Source organism: Streptopelia decaocto, assembly GCF_964273445.1.
Source record: "Streptopelia decaocto genome assembly, chromosome: 16".
Taxonomy (NCBI): Eukaryota; Metazoa; Chordata; class Aves; order Columbiformes; family Columbidae; genus Streptopelia; species Streptopelia decaocto.
In genome coordinates this window covers 3,436,762-3,459,126 of record NC_138671.1, presented here as the reverse complement: position 1 = coordinate 3,459,126, position 22,365 = coordinate 3,436,762, and the positions used below count along the sequence as shown (strand labels likewise).

The following is a 22,365-nucleotide window of genomic DNA, read 5'->3' as shown; positions in this document are numbered from 1 at the left end:
TGATAAAGCGCAGCCTGATGTCTTTCAGCCTCCTGGTTTGCCCGCTCTGCTCCCGGGAGGCAGCGCGCTCAGGGTGGGCCTGGGCTGAGGGAATCGTGAGCTTCGCTTTGGCAGTGACATTCCCCGGGAGCAAAGCCTCACAGTTTGAACTGTTTGTGAAAAGCCTCCTGCGAATGCTCCGACAGATAAAACGTAGGCCTGAGTGGAACTGCTACGTTTTACCTCACAAGTGATACTTGGAGGAATGGTAGATTGAGCCACATGCCTGCCTGGGATTTCTGAGACACTAAAGGAGTTAGATGTGCAGGTCGGACACAATCATCATAGCAGATTATTAAACGCTACTTTGAGCAGCCCCTTTAGACTGCTACCCATTGCCCAGGCACTTTTATAAGTATTAAATACATGTGATTCGAAACAGCTACTATTTTTATCGTTTCAAATTCCACGACGAGGCTAGTGCAGCAATTCAAAGGTCGCAAGAAGTGCAGTGGTGCACGGAAGGACAGGGCTGTTCAGAACGCACACAGATAATAAACGTCCAGTACCTGACCTGGGTACTGCGTTGCTTATCTGACCTGCTTGCCAGCTTGAGGACTAACGTGAATGTCTTGCTACCCGAGGACTTAAGCGCATAAAAGGGGAAGCTTGAAACATAACTATAAGCAGCCATATTGCCAGACCACTTGTTTTAAGCAGTGGCCAATGCAAATGAAAACAAGGAACGAGAAGTGGTGTTAACAACACTCCCCATTTACATCCTGCCACCCTCAAATAATCTGTGCATTAAGGCTTTTCCAAGACACAACGTAACTGGATTCGATGGCCATTTCTTCTCGTTTTTGTTCTATTCATGCTCTTAGCTTCTAAGATACCAAGACAACATGTTTCACAGTTTATTTGTACACAACATGAAAAACACTTCCTTTCATTTTCATTTTCAACACTGCCTAGTGAGAACAAGGGGAACCAAACTAAATGAGTTATTAGAAATGGTAATAGTCTATTTATTTATACCCTTTGTGGGCATTAATATCTTCTAAGTCACCCCCTTTGTAAACCAAAGCTGTAGTCTAATTATTTCTCCTTTAGAAGCAATTTCCATGATCTCTTCCTCAAAAGTAACACCTAAGTTAGACTTATCTTTGTTTCTGAATAGCCACAGCTGTTCCTCCCTCAGCAATTTGAAATACCACCTTGATCCATCACTTTTTCTTCTTACTAATTTGCTCTTTTAGTAGCACTTCAATTTGACTAGGTTCTTTGATACCATCTCCTGCAAATTTCTAATAGGGGATCCTCCTTTTCAGTAGGAGTTAGTGATTTAATATAGCTTGTTATAGATTTTTTCTCAAAAAATACTCCTTTTGACACTCTCTACCTACTGACCCTGTAGACTTCTTGCTTCTAATGAGTCTGAAAAAGGCTTTTTGCAAAGGCTGTGAAACAGCAAATTGTCCCATCTTTTCATGTACACATTACATTTACTGTAGCTTATTTTTAATTTTTTTTGTTTGTATATGTTTTAGTGGTTCCTGTTACTGTAGTGTTTAACTTTGCTAAGGTTTTAAAGAATTGAAAAGACTAAAACACAAAACCTCATCTCTGTCTCGCCTGCACATATTTAGTCTGCAAGTAACTCCTTTTGATTTCCTTTCAAACAACTTCCTCGTTTTGTGTTCCACCCTTCAAGTTAAACATCGCTGATTTTCCTGAGCTCTCTTCTTACTTTGAGCCAACATACGCGTAACAAATCAACGCAGCTTTGCAGAGCTGCACATGTATCAAATTGAAATCTAGGTTCTAGTTTAGTAGATATGCATTTGCTTATATACACAAAAGCTGGTTTATTTAAGCAGGGTGTGCATTTGAATTATTGCTCTACAAATTACTGTTAGAGCTCACTTTGTCACTGATGTTTACTTGCTGCTGGTCATTGTTCTTACAGTCGTAATTGGGATCTCAGCTGCTTCTGTCACACTCCAGGAGTTTAAGGATAAGGGGCATCATTATTTCTAGTTTTGTGTGGCTTGATGCAATGTGGAAATTCCATAATTCCTAAGGAACACAGAATGCTGTTGCTTAGTATGGAGGAGAATACACTTTCCCCACTCAATGTCTCCAAAAACATGTATGTTAGTAGTAAATTTCACTGGACAAAAGCTTGTAACTCTTATTTTTAATAAAGGTTATAAAACTTCTGACACACACAAAAGCCATCAGGTCACCCGTATTTCCTAAGCAAACACAGTATCACAGTGATAATAAATAAAAATAAAAACCTCCATCACCTGCCGATGTAACACCAACTCTCCATCTGTACATTAACCCCTTTCATGTAAACACCATCTCCGGCTGTCAGCAAACACGCCAGGCCTGCAAGGCCAAGCGCTGGAACTTTCCCCGCTCCCCCCGCCTTGCCCGAGGCCAACCTCCCTTCTCTTGTGCAAACACCAACAACCGCCACGCTGTGAGGGCAGCAGGGCGGGCCAGCGCGGGAACCCCCACAGCCCGCGGCTCCCGGCCGCCATTTTGTGCCGCCAACCGCCCTCAGCAGCCGAACCGCTCCCCGGCCAGCCCACCGTGGTGCCCGCGGCAGCTCAGCCACCGGGGCGGGGGGGCACAGGCAGGCGGCTCCAAGCGGGCAGGGCAGGGCGGCCCGGTTTGGGGGGTGAGGGGATGGCGGGGGGGCCGCGGCTCCCACACCGAGGGCCCCCCCGTCACGTGACAGACGCGCGGTGCCTGCACCGGGAAGTGGGGGAGGGGAAGGCCACGTGACCCGCGCTGCGGCGTGGCTGTGAGTTACAGGCTCTCCCCCCCTCCCCCCCCCGTTTCCATGACGACCGGCTCTTTCACAACCCGCTGGAAGACAACACCGCTCGGCGGGGGGACCCGCCCCTTCCGGCGCAGCCTGTCCAATCAGCACAGAGGACGCCGGGAAGGTCTATTTGAATTCCCCGGGGGGGGCGGTTCCCGGCGGCCGTTGGTGCGTGAGGCGCCGCGCCATGGGCAGCGCGGAGGAGAGAGGTAGGGGCGGCGGGGCTCCCGAGGAGATCGCCGGGCTCCCCACCGCCGGCGCCTCTCCCTTCTTAACGTGTTCGGCGCCCGCCACCGGGGCACGGTCGGTGGGGCGGGTGCGAGGCCCAGAGGGGCAGCCAGTCCGCAGGGAGGCCGAGGCGAGAGCTGCCTCTCTCTCCTTGTCACCCACCTGCTGCTCGCATCCCCAACACTGTCCGTTTTCTTCAGACGTGCCTTTCTCTAAAGATGTCTTTTTCTTGTGTTGTGGCTCTTTATGGTAAACCCCCCCCTCTTGCCTTATTCCCCCCCGGTGACACTTTTAAATCAGTACAGCTGGAGGTGAACAGCAGCTGAAGTTATTCAGTGTGAAATGTAGGAGGTTCTGCTTTAACCTTTCATGCACCTGAAATTATTAACCTGTTAGGGTATAGGGATTTCCGGAAGTGAAGAGTAAAGCAGTGGAAAAGTAATACTCTCTGTGTACAGAAGAGTAAAACTTAGACAAGTTAATTTCCTTTGTAGTAATTGTTTTTTTTCTTCCAAACATAACTTTGCCCTTCTCAGTAATTTAAAGTCCTCAATAATACATGTTAAAATACTGTTTTGTCTGCAAAAGCAACATGTAGGGGGAAGATCCAACCTTAAGAGATCACAGGCTAACAGAGATGACGACGCTTTTTTTCCAAGTTGGTATTTGAATTGGGTGACATGGAACACTGTAGAGGATACGTGTACTTAAAAGGACTTTGGATTTGTGATTCAAAATTCTGGGAAAACCAGTCTGTTTGTGCACATATCTTGTTGTGCTCAACATAGCGTGAAGTTGGTGGCACCAGGTCCATGTACTTGTGATCCCTAAACAGTGAACTAATAAAAGTAGCCCTTGAATTTAGTTTTCATGAAGAATACTTACATTAGCAGCATTGTCATTGCTTGAGAGTATTAGGGAAACTGGGCTTTTACAAGAGAAGCTCATGTTTTTCAAAAAAGCATACATCATTTCTGATTCTTGATAAAAGACATATCAAAGCTTACTTTGAGGTTTGGAATTCCTGGGTATGTGGCCAGACAAAAATTTGCTTTGTGTTATGTGGAAGGAAAAAGGTAATGTGCCCAGCCTGCGGCACCTCAGCAGCCTCCAGCTCTCAGGTCTGCGTGCTGTGTACGTGAACAAGACACTGGTTTGTACCACTCCTCGCTCTCCATGTGTCCATCTGAAAAAACAGGGTGTGGAGCAGAAAACATGCAACACATCAATATTTTGTATGACTGGGGAGGCATGAGTGGGACCCACCACTTCAGGTGGAGTCCAGGACACTTAAACAGGTTCTGTCTTTCACTGTAACTAACCATGTATTAATTTCTGTGTCTTTCAGTTCTGACGTTAATATGTTTTACTTCTTAATAGATTGGGTTGATGTTGCCAATGATCTTTTAAGGAGTTGTCACATAAACCAGCACATAAAGCGTCTCTCAGAATGTGGTGCTGATGTGTTTGTTCATCTTTATGAGTCAATCTTAGGAGAAAAAGTACCAGGTGGGAATGAGAATTTCTAAACATGCTTTTTTGTTTGTTTGTTTGTCTCCTCTGTATATTTTGTAATGAGCAAATTCCAGTTTGCAAAACTTATTACAGATGTGGGGTTTTAAAAGTATTTCTGTCCTTCCAAAGACAAACACGTGGTTGTCGTTCTTTAAGAAGATTTAAGTAATATTGGCCATTTTGTTCTTTGGCTGCTATGAATGGCAGCAAAGAGGAGAGTTCACTCTTATAGCATGAGCAAAACTACTTATTTTTCTATTCTTTTAAAATTAGGCCTTGAGAGGCATACAAAGGCACAATACCTTTGAAGGGTGTGAATTGATTAATTTCTTTTAAAAATGTATTGATACTGAAACCTGTTCTCATAAAATGCTCAATACTTATAGTCCGCTAAGAGCTAAAATGTGATTTAACTGATTTAAGGAAAGTCCATTTGACTTCAGTGACAACAAAAAGCAAGGGCTATATAATTCTGTTCACTTCACTGTAAACTGTTGTGCTTGGGAAGCGTCAAGACTCACAGAAGATTTTAATAGCACCGAGGTAACTGGCAGCTATTGGAGGTAGAAGTCCTGTTAAATATAAGCCCAGAACTAAAAATAATGTTGTTCTAAATTAAGTGGAATACATTGCAGTCCAACTCGAGTCACTTGCAGGGGAAGAAGAGACCTTAAGACAAACTGTGATTCCAGTTTGACAATCTGAACTGGCTGTGTGTGCTGGGAGCGAAGGAGGAAAAATCCTTTAGTAGTCTCTATTGTTAAATGTAATCCTTCAGCTGATGAAATCCTCACATCTCCCAGGGGGTGTTCTAAGTTTGTTCTCAGTGTTTATAACAGATTTCATATGACCATATGATATTTGGGCTTTTCACCAAGCACACGAGGTATTGAAAAAATACTAACTTGTAAGTGAAAGTTAAAGCAGTTCAGTCAAAACATCTGCAACAAGCTATCCATTTAGATAGCCTAAAATCTATTATTTATTTCGAATAGATTTCATAGCTACTCCTAGAAGCCAAGAGGATGATGCACATAATGTACAAGCAGTAATAGATTCCCTGGCATTGGACTATTTGCAGGTCAGCTTGTCGCATATCACTGGTAAGCACTCGCTTTAATGTAGGCAAACACCAGCTGAATATCTGTGTGGCTTGATGTAGGCATTTTATAAGTACCATATATTGTAAAGCAAACTTTCATACTTACAGATAATAGTTTTAATTGAGTATTTGTACATATAGTCTTGCACGAAATAGACTGCACAGAATGAAAACTGCTTGCTTGGTAGGAAGTATCTCTGATTTGGTACCTGTACCGTATGGCTGCAATTTGTAATTCTGCCTGCTGGTCCACAGACTTGGTTCATGCTGTAGCTAGGATGTATAAGAAAATATTAAATTGATAAATTGAACTTGCAATTATTAGAACTGAAAATATCCTAGGAAACTTTTAAGATACCTTAAGCTCATGTATGTAGCCGTAAATGAGTGACCAGCTGTCTTCTGAGCTGACACCTTCACAAGAATTTCCAAGCACTCTTCTCCAGAAAGCTCCTGCTTTTGAGCATTTTTCTTCTGTGAAGTACTAATTATTAATATGTGGTAGTACCTTCTCTTCAGGTGAGAACATTGTGAAAGGAGAAAGGGAATCTATCAGAAACCTCCTTGAAATATTCGATGGTTTGTTAGAGTATCTTACAGAAGAAGCCAGTGAATCTTCTCAGAATGGAGGTGAGTAGGCAGATGTCCTAGTTGAAGATGATATGTTCTGGTACTACTATATTATGGACAAGTTACGTTTTCAGTTTGTCTGCTATCAAGTTAGCTTGCTGAGGGCTGTGTTAGGTTCTCATGACCATAGTTCTTGATGTTCAGGGATGGGATACAGCTCCCATAATAGGTAAAACACTCTTTCTTTGCTGTTCTTCTCACTAGCAGCTCGAGGGCATCATATCCATTGGAATATGTAAGCTTTGTGAAACCTTGTTTTGGGATACTCAAGGTGTTTCCAGTGTAGCAAGGATTTATTTGGTGGTTTTGTCTTGTTTATGACCTTGACAGTGCAGAAGAGGAGACAGACTGAAAGTGACTGTGAAGGGAGGAGATTTCAGTGGCCAGATTGTTTACATTCCTTATTTTAATAAACAATAACAATAAAATAGTTTATTTTTCCCAAAAACTTGTTTAAAGGGAAGAATTGGAGAACATAATCTTTCTGCTTCATTCTTGTGAACGAGCAGCCACTAGGTGTTAATGCCTCAAATTTTCTAGTTATAAGTACAGGATTTAATTATTTTGAGGAAGAAGAAAGGGGTTATTTATAATTGAAACATCAGGGTATATAATATTAATAGTTGTATCGCTTTTCAGAACTTACCATAAAAGTTGTTTCCCCAACAAGGGAGTCAATTATATGTCATCATTTTAGATATCATAATTATAATTTATTACACTTAAACTGTTTTGATGATATTGGCAATAATACCTGTTAGTTCATAGGTAGAAGTAGTTCTCCTGAAAATAATTGCCTCTTGATTTTTAACAGATGATGCAGGTGTGCTATCCGATAATGAAATTCCAATTGCATCTCAACAGCATCTGGAAAGCAATACCTGTCACCCTATACAACCTTCAATATTCTCAACAGTTGAAGGGTAAGAACAAGTCTAGATATTTGCACTGACATACACAAGAAGATTGTCAGTATCTGTAGAGAAACTAGCAGGGTTTTTATAGTATGCAAATAGGAAACATACTGATTACATACGTCAAATGGAATGTGAGGTAACTTTCTCCTTTAGTCAGGCAGCAAGAAGGCTAAAATTAGATCCAGAACTTTTTTGCTCTTGAGAATGCTGATGGCATTTTGTTTCCCTTAAGTTTACTTTACATGTGGAAGGAAATAAGTTAAAAACTCTGTCTCAGTTTTAACTTAATGTATTCTAGTTAAACTGCGTTCAGTTTCTCTTCATGACTTGGCCACGGGTTTGTTCGGCAGAAGCTGGGCTCTTGCATCCTGCACTGCAATAGCAGCTGCCTGGAGTTGCCACTTTTCTGCAGCTCCATCTTGTGGGCTGAAGGGACAAAGATTGTTAGAGTAAATATTTAATGGCTTTGTGTTCCCCTTAGGTCCCAGTCAGATTGTTTTGTTCCATCTTCTGATGTAGATGGATCAGAATCCACCAGTGAATTAATTAGACTTGGAGATACTGCTTACTCATTTTCCAAAAGAGAGGAAGGTGAGTTTGGGTGAAAAATAAATTAAGAGTACTCTGTAGTAACATTTTTAGGCTTTTTTTGGGTGTGTTTTCTTTTTTAAAAGTTACTTCTTTCAGACAAATACTTTGTTTCATTTTAAACTCTTCTTTTACAAAAAAAAAACACATCCCCAAACCCACAACCTGCAATACCAAACGTACCTGTAGTTGATCTTGCTGCAGTACATTTAAGTATTCCAGACACTATTTTCATGACTCCTGAGCTACATTATTTGGATAAAGGTTTGTTGTTTGCCTACTAATTCAGTTCTCCCTAGAAAGGTATTTGATTTTCTTCTGCAGAATAAGAGATTTCTGAAGCCATTAATTTATCGCATTTATTGCAGTGTAAGAAGCATTACTTAAGACTGCAAAAAGACTAGTAAGTCCATTCTTAAGGAGTGTGTGCCGCTTAAAAATACTATGGGTGGCTCTGAAACAAATAATGTGCAGACTACTTACGTGGATTCCATTCCTACTTCCCATTTTCCTATAAGAATATTCATATTCTTATTATTTGTTACTAATCTCTCCAACAAGAAACATAAAGAAACATTACAAATTATCGGATTTTTATTGACTAGAACTACAAGTAGGAATTTAACAGCCCTATTTTGATGATGGTACAGATTGCTAACACCAAGTTATTAGCATACTCATCGTAGTTCTTAATTAAATCTTTTTCAAACACCACTTTCAGAATTCCAGTTGCCTGAACTGTTACCAACAGGAAAGGACAAGGAGGTGGAAGAATCTCAAAGCTCAGAGCCTATTGCAACATCACTCAGACACTTCTCTGGAAGGGCCATTGTAAAGGAAAAGGAAGATGGTGAGTATTCATTCTTCTGATCTCTCACCTACCTGGTTAGCTACGTACTGTGTATGCACAAAGCCACACCCATGCACTATGGCAGCAGTATATTCATGTACGTTTATATACATACATCTATGCGGTCATGAAAAACCTGATGCTTTTACAAAAGTAGTGAGACAGGGAGTGCCCTGTGTATCTCTGTAAACAGAGGAAAAGTAACATTGTAAGGCATACAAATGTTACAGGACTGTTCTGTGCAATCCAGCAGAGATGGCAGTTAACACAAGACATTTAGATCCTTCCATCTAAGACATATGGAGAATATACAAAACATTCTGCTTTCACAGATAAACTGCAAGTTTTTCTTATTTGTCTTTTCAGGATCAATGGAGTCTGTTCATACTACTGAACCTCAGGAAAAGATTGTGGGTGCCAGTGCTACAAAACTTGGGGAGCCCATCCAGCAAGCCATCCCTTTGCTCCCCCCATTTCAGCCTTCGGAAGCCAGAGCTCGTTATGCTGGATGGAGAGAGTATCAGCGCTCAGCCAGCCACTCAGAATCTTGGGCTGACAGTCGAGTGAGAATTCCTCCTGTAAGTAAAAACCTAGCCTATCCTATTTATTTTATTTTCCCCAGCAATCAATACTGCTTTCATTTGCAAACCTCCTAGTGTACTTGCAGAATGGGAGCAGCTGGTCTCCGAAGAACACTTCTAAATGTGTCAGATTTCATCTTCAGTTCAAAGAATTTTGAATTGTGGCTTCATTCTTCCCTGAGTGTCCAGAGAGGAAGGGATGCGTTTATTTTATACATGTATATACCCATCTCTATAATCAACATCACTGCACAGTTACTGTATAGTAAACAAAATAATTATAGAGTATTTTTATGTATAAAGTCAGCATTGATTACCATTTGCAAACAAACCTAATGTATGACCTTCCTGCCAACACTCTCTTGTGAATGTATAGAAAACATGTTGCTTTTTATTTCAGCTTGAAAAGTCACTTACTCAAAAATCTGAAGATGTTTCTGGTAGTCTTCCTCTATCAAGGAAAATGCCTGGTGAGAGAGAATTTCACTTCCTATAGGGTAACTCTTAGGTGTCAAATGTTGCATTTATTTTTATTGGTACTACAAGAAACGTAGTTTTGAATTACTAGTGCATTTTTTTTTTTTTCCTAAATTCAGCCACGAGTTTGTGTTTTTACCCGTTTTACAGAGAAACAAAACTAGGTTACTTTTAAGCTGTTTACTGTGCCGGAGAAAAATAATCTGTGTCCCCAGTTCAACTCCTTCCTTAGTTAATCCAGTTACGATGTGTCTGTACTACAGAAATCTCTTCTAGCAGATGACTCCCATGGCTGAGCTTATTCTGAGCAGAGAAACATGGACCAAACAAGCCATTTTCAACTCTAGGAAAAAGCCATTAACTGCTATTGTAGAAAAGGTATAGGAGCTGGTTTTCAATGCTTATTTTCTCTGTTGCCTGGGAAACGCTGCTTACCTTTCGAGTTTCCATAGCATTCCCATGACACTGAACATTCAGAACTCACGAAATTACCAAAATGAATGTCACAACTGTGTAAGCACAGTTGCCTTGTCATTCTGTTCTCTTTGGATTAATAATTAAAAAGGCCACGGATCACATCTTTTTATACTTGTTTCCCCGTTAGTAGGCACAGTGTGGTCTATACCATCAGCTAACACTTACCTGTCTTCTGCTTCCGCAGTGGGAGACCAGGTGGTATCAACTGATGCTGAGGACAATGTGACAAAGGTAGATGTTTCATCTTTAGCTTATTTGTGGAAGTTCAATCAATATTTTCTTATTTCTCTTTAATTCTCCTGATGTATTTTGGCACCTCTGGGCTTTTTTCTAACCTGCTTTTGACTTGCTTTCATCAGTGATCCCATTATGTTAGACTATGACTATATACAGTTTATAGGTCACATCAGTTCTTTCTGGAGGTGTTTGCTCCAATAAGTATAAGTATCAGTATCTGTAGAGTTCTAATTTATCACAACCAACCGGTTACTAGTTAACTTGGGTTTAATCCAAGTTGCATAAAACACAAGAGTATGGTTATATCCTTTCTCTGAAGTGTATCAGTACTCTAAATTAGTAAGAATTTTGGTTTTCTGGGGTTGTTCAGACTCCAATAAAATTCAGATTTTGCTCCCTTCGTAAAGAACACTGAACTGCCTGGCTACGTTATTTCATTTCCTTGCATTGTCCTTTGCTTTTCAAAAACTGACTAATGCACAACCCACACATTGATTAGCAGATGTCTTTCTGTGCTTGTAGAAACATGCCTGTGTAGGGAGTTCCTTGCTCTGGAAAACACTTCTTTTGCCTCCTGTAACCACAAGAGGTACTCACGGATTTCCTTTGTTCCAATACTTTCAACAGCCTTTACTTCTACATTGTCTATTTAAAACATTGTTTAAAACTCGTTTTCCACTGGTGTATTTGCAAGTACATGCATGCCGACCCCAAACTACTCCAGTTCGAACGGTTAAGTTATCAGGCAGCACTAAATCAGTGTAAGTAAATGGCACAAGGACATAAGCGTTTGCTGTGAATTGCAGCTTAGTCCATGCTCAGTGAGGTTCAGCCTGGTTGCATTACTTGGCATTAGTCCCAGGCTAATGAGGTAGTTTGTGGGGAAACTCGGATATCTTAACCTAGACCTTGTTCTTCTGATTCAGTGGTTTAGCTGTAGATGGTGCTTGACCTCATCTTCTGTATTTTTGCTAGTCTATTTCTTTAAACATCTAATTCTCTAAAGTATACTATCTTCAGTCAGAGACTTGGACATAAGACTACTTTATATATATATAATCATAGAGTTTGAGATGGTTCTCCTATAAAAGCTGTTGTAGGGTCTCTCACATACTCTATGGTATTTCTGATGTTAATAAAGATCTTAATAAAATCTGAATTTACTCATTTTCCTAGTTTTCTCAGGTATATGGGACTTCTACATCTTCTTCCTCTTCACATCAAAAACTCTCACTACACACTGAACAAGCAACAGAGGCTCCAAGACCTGAATCTAAATATCTGCCTAGAAAGAAAAGGCAAGTTGGTTTTTGGTGGTTGTTTTTTTGTTGGTTGATTGGTCGGTTCGTTTTTTTTGTGGGTTTTTTTGGTACTGAACCAAACTAGCACTTCAATATACATGGCCACCCATGGCCTCCCCACCTTCTGCTCCCTGCTAAAATAAGATCTATTCCTCCTTGGCTCCATGAAAAGTGAAATCTTCAGTGAAAGATTAATTTTAACAGAAAGATCTCCTGTTTCCCCTGATGTGTAGGCATTTACACAATCAGCTTCTACTTAATACTAGAAAAATGTGCTCATGCAAACAGTGAACTGGAATTGCACAAGGTTATGCTTATCAAGTTTTTGGAACAGAAATTAAATATGTTTTCTCTTTTAGCAGATATGAAAGTTCTACCACAGATTCACTTGAAGAGTCTCTTTCCCACAAAGCAACCAAGGAAAAGCTGCCTGAGCAAGAACTTCATAAAGTGTCAGAAAAACTCTCTCGCAGGTTAAATGAACTAGATTCAGTAAGTGAAATCTATTCTTTGTTGAATCTGAGCAAGCTTGTGTTAGGAAGGATAGTGGAGAGAACAAGAATACGCATTTAAAATTGATGAAAAGGAAATCTGCAACTAACAGCTGAATTTAGACTGCTCTGAATTTTGAATTAACTGTCGAACCTGACCCCCCGCGCCCCAATCTGTCCACAGATGTTAAGGAGAGCTCTGGGGGGGCACAGCGGGGAGGAAGAGCTGACAGATGACGACAAGCTGTCTCAGCACAGCGACAGCGTCATGGATTATCGCCGAAGGAGAGCTGAGCGAGGTAACAATTCTTACGCCAGTTAAGTATTAATATTAGGTTGGAAATTAATATATTAAAAAAAACCCTTCTCCTGTAAAGCTGATACATTGAACTAAGTTTTATATTGTGAGTTCACCTGTATTTTGTCTTACATCCAAACCTGAGCAAGAGTAACAGAATTACAATTAAGTAAGTTCGCATTTAACACTGAAGTAGCTGTGGTAAACCTTTACTAAAAATACAAGGCAAACGCAGCTGCAAACTGCACAGAACGTGGGGGAGGGACAGAATAAGAGCTCATTGACAGGACTCTGATTCTAAACTGCTCACAACACACTTCACTGCAGATTCTTCTGTGCCGAACACAGCAGGTACATCTAGGTGTCTCACAGACATATTGTGCTGTGTGTGTGGTGCTGGCAATGAGTAAATAACCACCCTATATGTACAGCAGGCTATTAAACTATCATATAACTTGATCTAATCTGCATGCACAACGTTGTATTGCAAGAGACCCTGTTTGTGACCCTGGCATATCGACAGTCTCTCACCCTGACCTGCCTTCAGTTGTCTTTGCTGCTTTTTCCTTTGCTGTCTCTTGGCAAGTTAGATACTCAACAAATTGCCTTTCCTTCCAGGCACACCACAGCTAAGGTACCCGAGCAGGCCACGATCCCTTTCGCCATCCTCACCCTCATCTCAGCATCAACTCTTTCCTGAGTTGGAAGATCAACTTTGCAGTAATGGAGCAGGCCAAATAGGAAAAATACAGAGCCAGTTGCAAAAAGAAAGGGATGAAAGAACAAAAAGAGCAAAGGTAATTTCTAGGTTAGACCTATTGGTCATTATTGCCAAGAGTTATACTAAAAGCATTAAAACTGAATGTTCTTAATGGAGGCATCTGGCCTACTTTAGTAATGATGTACTGTTACATCTATAGACTGCTGAGGAAAAGACTTAACCCCCAAATTTTGAAAAAAAATACCAGAGTTTAAAGTGGAAGAAGCTACTTTGACCCATACACCAAAAAATTAAGTGAGGTGGTCATATGAACTGATTATTTTCTCTGAAAAGTCTTCGTATTTTTATTTTCTAGATGGTTGCTAAAGCTTATGAAGATGAACTAAGGATTTATGAAGCTAGGGAGAGGCTTAGACTTTCCAAGCTCAGAGAAGTCATCAAGGAAATGGTATGTGATGCATTACGGTGATTGTTGATTGTGTTTTGTTTGTTTAAATTTGTCTAGATGATCTGTCCAGACATTGGGTATGTGCTACAAAAACTCCTGGACTTCCAGTGTCATAGTTCCAGCACTGTGTACTGCTGAATAATGAACACAAGGGCAGCTTTTCCTGAGATAGGTAGGCCCAAGAGACAACTCGTTTTAGAAGTTTCAGCACTTGTATGTATTAAGAATAACACCTGTTCTCATCAGTAACAACCACCATGCTTTTCACATGAAGTAGTAACTTCAGGACACACAGATTTAAAGAATTAAAGCCAAGTGAGCAAGGAAGCAACTTCCATAGCCGGCCCTGAACTTCAGAGTCAAACCAGCACATAGAGTCTTTTTTAAATACTCTAAAAATTGGGTTTGTGCACGGATGATTCTCTAATGTTATGAGGGGGGTTCTGCTCTTTCTTATTACTGAAACAGCAAAGAACCTGAGCTGAAAAGCCCCATCATTCTACTGCAGGCTGCGCTGGCCCTTTTCATAACCATAGGCTGCTGCAGTAAGATGAAGTTCTGCAGAAGGGATGAGGTTATGAAATAGTGAGATTTAACCTCCATTTGAACCCTGACCTGCATTGGGTAAATTCTGTCCTAGAGAATCCAGTGCAATATGTCCAAATTCTCATTTTGAAGTTTCAAAGACATGTAAATTCTGATATCCAAACTACGTGATCTATCAGTCTTTCCCTTCTCATACCTGTTCTCCATCTGTTTAACATCTGCTCCTAAGGAACAAGAATACAAAGAAAACATCTTTAGAGAACCTCCAAAAATGCCTCAGCCAGTGAAAGTTTATTCTAGAAAAACCACACCTCGGAATCCCAAATACAGCCAGTGGATTCCAAACCGAGGGACTGTGAAGCCAAAGAAAGCAGCTCCAAGTAAGAACTGCACAACTATACTTGGTGGAAAACTGGCATTTTTTGAAAGCATGTATTGAACTCCAAGAACAAAGGCATCAGTCCAATATATACCAGTCAGCTGTAGCATTTTCCCCTTTTTATAACCTCTATATGTCTGGGTTTTTGTTATGGAAGATAATGCTTTAAGTGAATGTAAACCATCAGTTCACATTCAAAACTCTGACCCATTTGCTACCTCCTTAAAATCCCCTGGATTATTTTCAAGGCTTGTTTCCATTACTGCTACTCCTGTGCTTGCTCCACTATAGTCTGAGGTCAGGCTTTTTTCCCCTGAGCATGTATCAGATTTAAAATTGAGCCTTTAGCTTGAGCGGGCTGGTGCTGAGCCACATACAGGTAGTGGAGCAGGATCTTTCCTTTGCTATCACCTTCCTTGCAAGACCCTGCCCTGGGTTTTGCTGAGCAAGTGCTGCCAACATGCAAAGCGCAGGCTGTTTTGGTAAACAGCATTGTGCATGCTTATGTGTAAAATCAAGGCATAATCCAGGAAATAATGCCTGAACTGTAACAGCAATTCTTGAGCATGAAAACAAAACTCAGACCAACCTAACAAAACCTTGGGATTACTTTGCTGCTGCACTGACAGTGATGTTACATCCTGCAGGTTTAGCTTGATGTTGTAACAGCAGCATGGTAGTTGTGTATAGCGTTCAGTCTAAACTATTTCATAACGTAGGCTGACGCCGTCTGGAGGAATTTACCACTAATGTATGCTCCAGGAATTTATTGCTTACATCTGTCTTTACCTTGTAGCAAAAGTAAGAGATGATGGCCTCCTATTTCAGCTACTGGAAGAGTTTCCCCACCTGCATATTTCCCACCACACGATGAATAAGATGTGGCGGCAGCAGCTCGCACATACTGAACAACTTAAGGCAGCTTCTGGCAGATCCAGACCAAAACTCCAAGATGAAGTGAGCATTCTTATTCATTCCTTCAGACTTTCAGCAGGGACAGCACCTCCGACAGGACAGCCGGCAGTTTATAGTGCATACTAAAAGCATCCTGACCCTTTCTATGCAGCATAGATAGGGTACGTGCACATCCAAAGCACAATATGAAAGGATTTCTATCTGAGCTTGGTTAGTTAAATAGGGATGTACATACCTTGAGATGTGGATTCAACTTTTTATCAGCCACTTGAATATAATGTTCATTTTTCGTACTAGTTTATCTACTATTGCCTAGGATTGCTATTGCTTTTTATAAAAGCATTTTGCAGTTTCAAGTGCTAGTTCTGAACAGTCTTCTAGTTTAAAAGGTAGTTATGAGATGGATACAAAAGTTGATCGACTTACACATGGTAACTCTCAACATAGAGACCGAAACATGGCAGAGGGGCAGTGTTTAAAACTCCCCCCAACTGCCTGTCCTGCAGAACGATGGAAGTCTAACTTTTTCTTAAACCTCCAGGTTCAACAAGCCCTGAAGAAGCATGAACTTCTTGTTGCAATTATTAAAAAAGATCAAGCCCATAACAAGAGACTGGTACGTTCTTTGAAGAGGATTTGTTACATAATAGAAAACTTTCACGTTGAGCTAACTAGAATGCATATTTTCTGTTCCGTGAAAGCGGCTTTTTATCTTACAACAATTTGATGCCTCTCAAGTAGCTGTGGTCTCAAATGCCATGTAACCTGTTTGCCATGTGGCTGTTGAGGTCATGGGAATGGAGTATTGTTATTACACTGCACTGCTGCTTTAAAAGTGCAAACAAATTCTAAGAATTTGCAAGGAGGAGAAACTTAAAGCTCCTGCTGTTGCTGCGAAAAACACCAGTTCCCATGGCAATGCTGACTCCTTAATGCTACAGTGCTCATCCTGGCACCGCTTTGCTAAATCAGTGGTGCCTAAAGCTTTAAGCTACAAGTGCAGAGTAAAACTGGGGTAGGGAGAAGGTCCTTACTAAAGGACCCTGTTTATTTAGCAACGGTTAACAAAGCTTTGCCTGCAGCAAGATCTGTTGGAAGCTTGGTCTGACAGCTACTGTTCTCCATTTAGCAAGAATTTAAGCAACGTATCGGCCGACAGAAATGGGCTCAGAATAAAGTGAGAGAGAAACGCCAGCAAATTGCTCGAGCCAGGAAATATTATGAAGATTACCGGGTCCAGCTGCGTGCCAAGATGATGCGGGCTAGGACACGGGAAGAAAGGGTAAGTACGAGATGTCCTGCTCTGCAAGGGTGGAGTTCTTCTCTTTTTGTTTGGACCCCCATGCTGAGAGCCCATAGTCCAGTAGTTCAAATAATGGTACAAGTGGAGAGAGGGCAAGTGAAGTAACCAGAGTGCAAGAGCCAGGGTTAAGTGGTTCATCACTCAAGGACACAGATGGAAAGGTTCCTTCTTTGGAAACACTGATACAGTTCAGGGCAAAACACTGTAAACCAAGGAAAGATGCTTTAGGAGGAGAGGGGGTGAAGTATCAGTATGGAAAACCAGGGCTGGTAACACGAGAAATTGGGGAAATGAGTTTTCAGAAACAGTTGGATTAAGAAGTTGTTCCTATAGTTCCTATCCAAAGAAAACCATCTAAATCTTCAGTTAAAGGAACTGATCAAAACGACAGCTTTGTTATTCAGTTATATTTGTTAAACAAAGGGGACTTTTTGTCAGATGTGATCTCTAATTAGTGCTGGACAGAGCTAAGGAAAGTAAGCAGTTATTACACATTGAGAATTCTGTATCTACTCCTGCACGTTTTAAAATAAAAGAGTAGAAGTTCAGCGCGTAATCCACTATTAGTGATTTGAGAACCGTTTGCCTCAGGCTGCGCTGTAGCTGGGCAGTGGTGTGTGTACAGGCGGGAAGCCTGAGCGCGGGCTGGATTTCCTGCTGCTGGAAATCCGGATGGAGGTCCTGGAGCCAGAGAGCAGAATGCAGGGTGTAAATTACACTTCAAAGTTTCTGGGAAAGTTTCAGGTTTGCTCTTTTAATTGCTGGCAGATATTTAAGAACTTATTTGAAGAAGGCTTAGAAATTCAGAAGCAAAGGCTGAAGGACCTGAGAGCATACGCGCAGGAGAAGCGTGCTGAGCAAAGGAGAGAGCATCTCAATGAGCTGGAGTCTATGGAGAACTATTACAAAGATCAGGTAAAGCTTTGTCTGCAAAGACCATTCATATTCTTTTTACACTAGAAGTCTTTCCTTTCTTTAATTGATTCAACTCAAACGTGTGTTATGCTTAGTTTTCCATGCTAGCAGAAGCTTTATCTCAAGAACGCCAAGAAATCCAAACCAGAGAGAAAGCACAAGCACAAGTATGTATTTTTAATTGTGGGTAGATGTCTCTTCTTTTTATGTGCCGTGGCTAACGTCTCCTATTTCCTTCAGATGCTACAGAAAACAAAGAGAGAATTGAGATCAAGGATGGAGAAGGAAATACAGCAGCTGCAAGCAGCAATAATGCAAAGCGATGATGACACCTTCTTTCAAGAGCTAGAAGCAGACAGACTGAAATCCAGACTTCAGATGGCTTCCTTTCAGTACAGCAAAAGCCGTTTCTTGTGAGACTCCCAGTAAATATCACTGAGATGATGAGAACCTGAGCTGCTGGAACAGGAAGATGGTGCACGACTGGTTTTCTCTGAAGTACCCGCTCTGTCATTTTGATGTGACAGGCAGAGCTGCTGGGATCTGGGATCTCTGCAGCACTTTTATGATCACCAATGAAGTTTTTAAGCTACTTTCTACCTCTTAGCCAGGCTGAGATGGCGCTGAGCTCTGCACAGAGTGATCCGTGTGCTCTGGCGAGGCGATGGTACCAAACAGCTGAGAGCTGAGTGTCCCCGCGCTGGTGCTGGAGCTGGAAAGTCCCTGCCAGGACACATACACCGTGACATGAAACCAGAAGTAAGACCCTTTTTGTTTGACTTAAACATTGAGCACAATCCTTATTGTAGGTAACAGGCACCAAATTTTAAGTATTTTCTCCTGAAATAAACTTGAGTGACTTCAAAACGATTTTGTTGCATTTTAAAGTAAATATTAAAGAAAAACTTAAAACTTTTAAAACCATTGATGCTGTTACAGTGCAAACAGCATACAATTTATTGCTCAACTTCTGCATGGGTACATACATTAAGTACTTAAAAACCATTTTATACAGATTTTTTTTTTTTTGTTAAAGCTCATGTAACAGCTGGGTGAAAATACAATGATACCAATGCTAAAACACACTGTAATAAATACAATGGAAATGATGAACTAAGAACTGTCAGTTTGTGGAGGAGTAATTACACTTGTATAAACTAATTACAACTACAAACGAAGCTCTGAGGATGTGGTAGAGCCAGAAACCTACTACATAGTGTAAAGTACAACAAATGGCACCTGTTAACTATATGGTGCTGTTTAAAATCGGAAGCAATCGGAGCATGCTACATGAAGCTGTATGATGCATACTTATGGTATAGAAGCAAAGCTTTTACTTCCATCAATGCAGCCAGTTTAAACGCACCAGAAGTTCGATACAGATGTAGTGTTGTAGAACGAGAGTTTAAAAACCGCTTGTGTGCTCTGGACTTTAGTACAACACAAAAATTTGGTACAAATAAATCAGTTTAGGGAAACTGAAACTATGTGCAAAAAAAAAATTAGAATATATACTGTACAAAGCACCATTACAAAACTCTTTACACCGAGAAATTAAATCCTCTGAAACTCAACTGTGTACTGTATATTTGAAATCTACAAAAGTCACTGTTCATAATTAAACATTCATAATGAAAAGCAACAGCATAAAACCATGATGTGACGTCTCTCTAAAACAACTAAAGACTGGATAAAGTAAAACCCAGTAAGAGGGACACATTGAAATAAATATTCACATTAATCATGGGGTGAAAGTCCAAGGTTAAAATGCAATATTAGGCTTAGCACCTTTTTGAGGGGAAAGTCGCTGACATGATCTTGAAACTTAATTTTGCAAAGGAATCAACCCTTTAACATCTTCAGATAAACATCTGATTAGGTGATGAGGTGCTTTAGTTAAAGCTCTCAGGCATGATGAAGGTAGAAAGGCACTCAGTAATTGGTATATTCATCCTCATCTGTCAGCTATGGAAAGTCAAATGTAGATTTGTCTAATTTTGCCTATAATATATTAAATTTACAATATTTATCTGAGACAGTTAAAAAAATTATCTATGCCACACCAAAATGTTTGGTAGAACAGACGTACTGCTAAGGCTGCTGTGAAAACCAATAGTATTTATCAGCTCATCTCAAGTCTCTACTCTGCTGAGCTCATCTCCCTCCTCAAAAACGCTTTGATGATGCAAGGGTGGCCAGAACTACGCGTTCCATACATGTACAGGGAGCAGGTTCCTGGGCGGTGGGTATGGCCGACGTGGTCACAGACACCACACAGCCAGCGTGACGTTGCGCCAAGGGCCCACAAACACCACCGTGCCCGTTCCCAAAACCTGCAGCAAACTGCATCTGATGTTTTTCATGCTTCATGACCAGGGAGGCTGCAGCCACAGCCTGAGCAAGAGCAGGAAAAACATCACCTAACACTGGAGTATCTTTCCTGTGAAGTGGTGAGAATAACCTGTCTCTGTGGAGTCTGTGAATAGTAACTCACGGGTGAGACGGGCTCGGGAGGGGCTGAGCAGGGGGCCCGGCCACAGGCAGCACCACCGAGCAAGAAACACACGGGGCAACAACCTGCTCTGCTCTCCCAGGCAACCTGCAGAGGGGCAGTGCTGGCTTCTCTGGTAACGCTTATCTGAAAGCCGTGAATTCGGAGATGCAAAGGTACCAGACATTTGACATGAGTGCGATAGTCCCTTGAGGAAAAGAAAACGGGTCTGGTGTATTTCAAACCTGGCTGTCAAGGCAAGTTTCACATCCCTAAGTGGCCTCATCTCTGCAGCCAGCCCGGAGTGGGAAGCAAGTCTAGAACAAACCTTCCAGCAACAGCTGGACAAAAAATAATGGAACGAACACGTGGATGTGGCTCCCTGGATTCTTACCACGGCCCTGCGGAAGCCGCCCGGTGCCCGCTGTTCGATCCACAGCATCCAGGAGCGGTTCCCTCGCCGTGGCAGTCAGGTTTGGCACAACGAAATTAACTTCAAGCTCCTTAGAACAGGCAGAAAATTACCCCGTTCTCTTTGCGACTTACACTGCAGAAACGAACAGCTGTTTACACCCCATTCTTTTAGCGCTTTCAATACCCTCATTCATTGGCAGTGTAAAAATAGTGCAGATTAATGATTAATTTCAACCTAAGTTAAAAAAACCCCACTGATTTGAAAAAAAATGCTACTTATTCCAAATGGCAGCGCTGAGAGGAGAACGGCACCATCTCCGGAGCAGAGCGGACAGACCTTAACTGACAATTCCCAAACTAACTTCAAGGTTCAGTTCCATCTACTGGTAGTGCATTTTATTCCCCTTCGAAGAGATCAACCCATGTTATAATTCATATATATATTTACTTCCATCCCTACAATCAATAAATTATGTGCTTTTATAACCTCATTTGCGAAGCACATTACACGTATTTCACTTAATACACCATTTTTTCCTTAGTTGTAACTTAAACCCACATGTCATGAGCAGCTGGACAAAGATTACAACACGTTTTACCTGATAAATCTTTAGCATCAACAAATAGATAACGCGATTTGGCTGCATTCAAACAAACTTTGGTTGACTGGACAGGATGGGTTCTGAATGAACTGCTGACGGGCGGCCCCTGGCAAATCTCACCTCATCAGCACGCTTCAAAAGCTGAAAAACGCAGTGTTTAAAGTCAAAAGCAACAAAAAATACTCTTGACGGACTCATTAGAAAAATGCTGTTTTAAAAAACCCAAACATCTACTGTTAAAAAAGGTCTATTCCGCGTGGTAACACGCGTACTGTGCCAAATACAGTACGTGGCACTCACACTAGAAACTTGGTGTAAGGAATCTGACAAGTGATATAAATAGGACCCCAAGACATCATCTTTGTCATTCATGCTTGAAAAGTATAAAAAAGCCCCCTGTGGTAACATTTCAGTTGAATTTACATTGCAGAATATACGGTTGTACTATAAGAAAATGCAGTTAACACGTAAGTGGCTTTAATTAAAAAGATTAATGATTCTTTCAGCCAATTTTATGCAAAGTTAGAATAATCCAAAATATTTTTTTTCCAAAAATAGCAGGTATGGATGCTGTTCAGTATCATACATTTAAACCAGACTGAAACGTGACTTGTACCGACTGCCGGAGTTGTGTCTTGGTATCTGAGAATAGAAATCAGGTAGGCAAATATAATAGATTACCTTTTACAAAAATAGTAGTAGTCTTTAAGTATAGAATACTGCTTAACTGTTGAAATGTAGGAAAAGTCAGCATTCTGTATGTTCAAGATATTAGTTTTTAATAGCAGCTGAATGATCCTATGGCAGGAACCACAGAACCTATTTTCTTGAAATTAAAATAAAAAAAGAATTAAAAAACCTCCAAAGTTGTCCTTTCCCTCCCAGTGTCCTAGTGGAGAAAAGGGAAAGCTTCCTGTAGTTCAAGCATTTCTGGAGTGTGGGCAGAGGGAAGGGCCTTCTGGCTGACGGGAGCATATAAATAGAGGCCGGGGGAGGCTGCGCGGGGTCATTCCACAGCGAACCCGCACGTCTCTTCGATGGCCGTTAGCAGCTTCTCGTACAGCTTGTCGTAGCTCTCGTAGGGAGGAATGTCTATTCGGTTAAAGCTGCGGACAGGAGAC

At 41.2% G+C, this 22,365-nt stretch overlaps 2 protein-coding genes across 4 annotated transcripts in view; one reads left to right on the top strand and one right to left on the bottom strand.

The window, feature by feature from the left end:
• The first annotated feature begins 2,834 nt into the window (after positions 1 to 2,834).
• CEP95 (centrosomal protein 95) lies at positions 2,835 to 18,607 on the top strand. 2 transcript variants are annotated; one of them, XM_082067087.1, is made up of 22 exons: positions 2,835 to 3,027; positions 4,427 to 4,555; positions 5,557 to 5,664; positions 6,183 to 6,293; positions 7,108 to 7,216; positions 7,692 to 7,801; positions 8,520 to 8,648; positions 9,015 to 9,226; positions 9,630 to 9,699; positions 10,368 to 10,414; positions 11,606 to 11,718; positions 12,084 to 12,213; positions 12,397 to 12,511; positions 13,129 to 13,307; positions 13,587 to 13,679; positions 14,455 to 14,605; positions 15,401 to 15,561; positions 16,061 to 16,135; positions 16,649 to 16,801; positions 17,591 to 17,737; positions 17,833 to 17,904; positions 17,978 to 18,607. In XM_082067087.1, exons 1-22 carry the CDS (start codon positions 3,006 to 3,008, stop codon positions 18,152 to 18,154), a joined length of 2,613 nt encoding a protein of 870 aa, XP_081923213.1. In that variant the 5' UTR covers positions 2,835 to 3,005; the 3' UTR covers positions 18,155 to 18,607. The 2 variants fall into 2 exon arrangements, with proteins under 2 accessions (XP_081923213.1, XP_081923212.1); XM_082067086.1 differs by having other exon boundaries at positions 2,836 to 3,027; positions 11,597 to 11,718.
• Positions 18,608 to 18,674: 67 nt separating this feature from the next.
• SMURF2 (SMAD specific E3 ubiquitin protein ligase 2) overlaps positions 18,675 to 22,365 on the bottom strand; it is a 57,129-nt gene continuing 53,438 nt past the window's right edge. The window contains exons 19-20 of one of the 2 annotated variants that reach the window (XR_014185522.1): positions 22,104 to 22,350; positions 18,675 to 21,385 (exon numbers count right to left, since the gene is read on the bottom strand). Coding sequence is in view for 1 of the 2 variants with exons in the window: in XM_082067088.1 (XP_081923214.1) it covers positions 22,251 to 22,350 (100 nt within the window). In the remaining variant the exon portion in view is untranslated. Of the gene's footprint in view, positions 22,351 to 22,365 lie in introns of both variants that reach the window. The other variant, XM_082067088.1, reaches the window with a different exon arrangement.

Excerpts from the sequence above, each read along its gene's own strand:
- CEP95 (XM_082067086.1), top strand. The coding sequence starts at position 3,006 with ATGGGCAGCGCGGAGGAGAGAG. Across the intron at positions 13,308-13,586 it reads AAAGAACAAAAAGAGCAAAG|ATGGTTGCTAAAGCTTATGA; the intron begins GTAATTTCTAGG and ends TTTATTTTCTAG. Across the intron at positions 13,680-14,454 it reads GAGAAGTCATCAAGGAAATG|GAACAAGAATACAAAGAAAA; the intron begins GTATGTGATGCA and ends TCTGCTCCTAAG.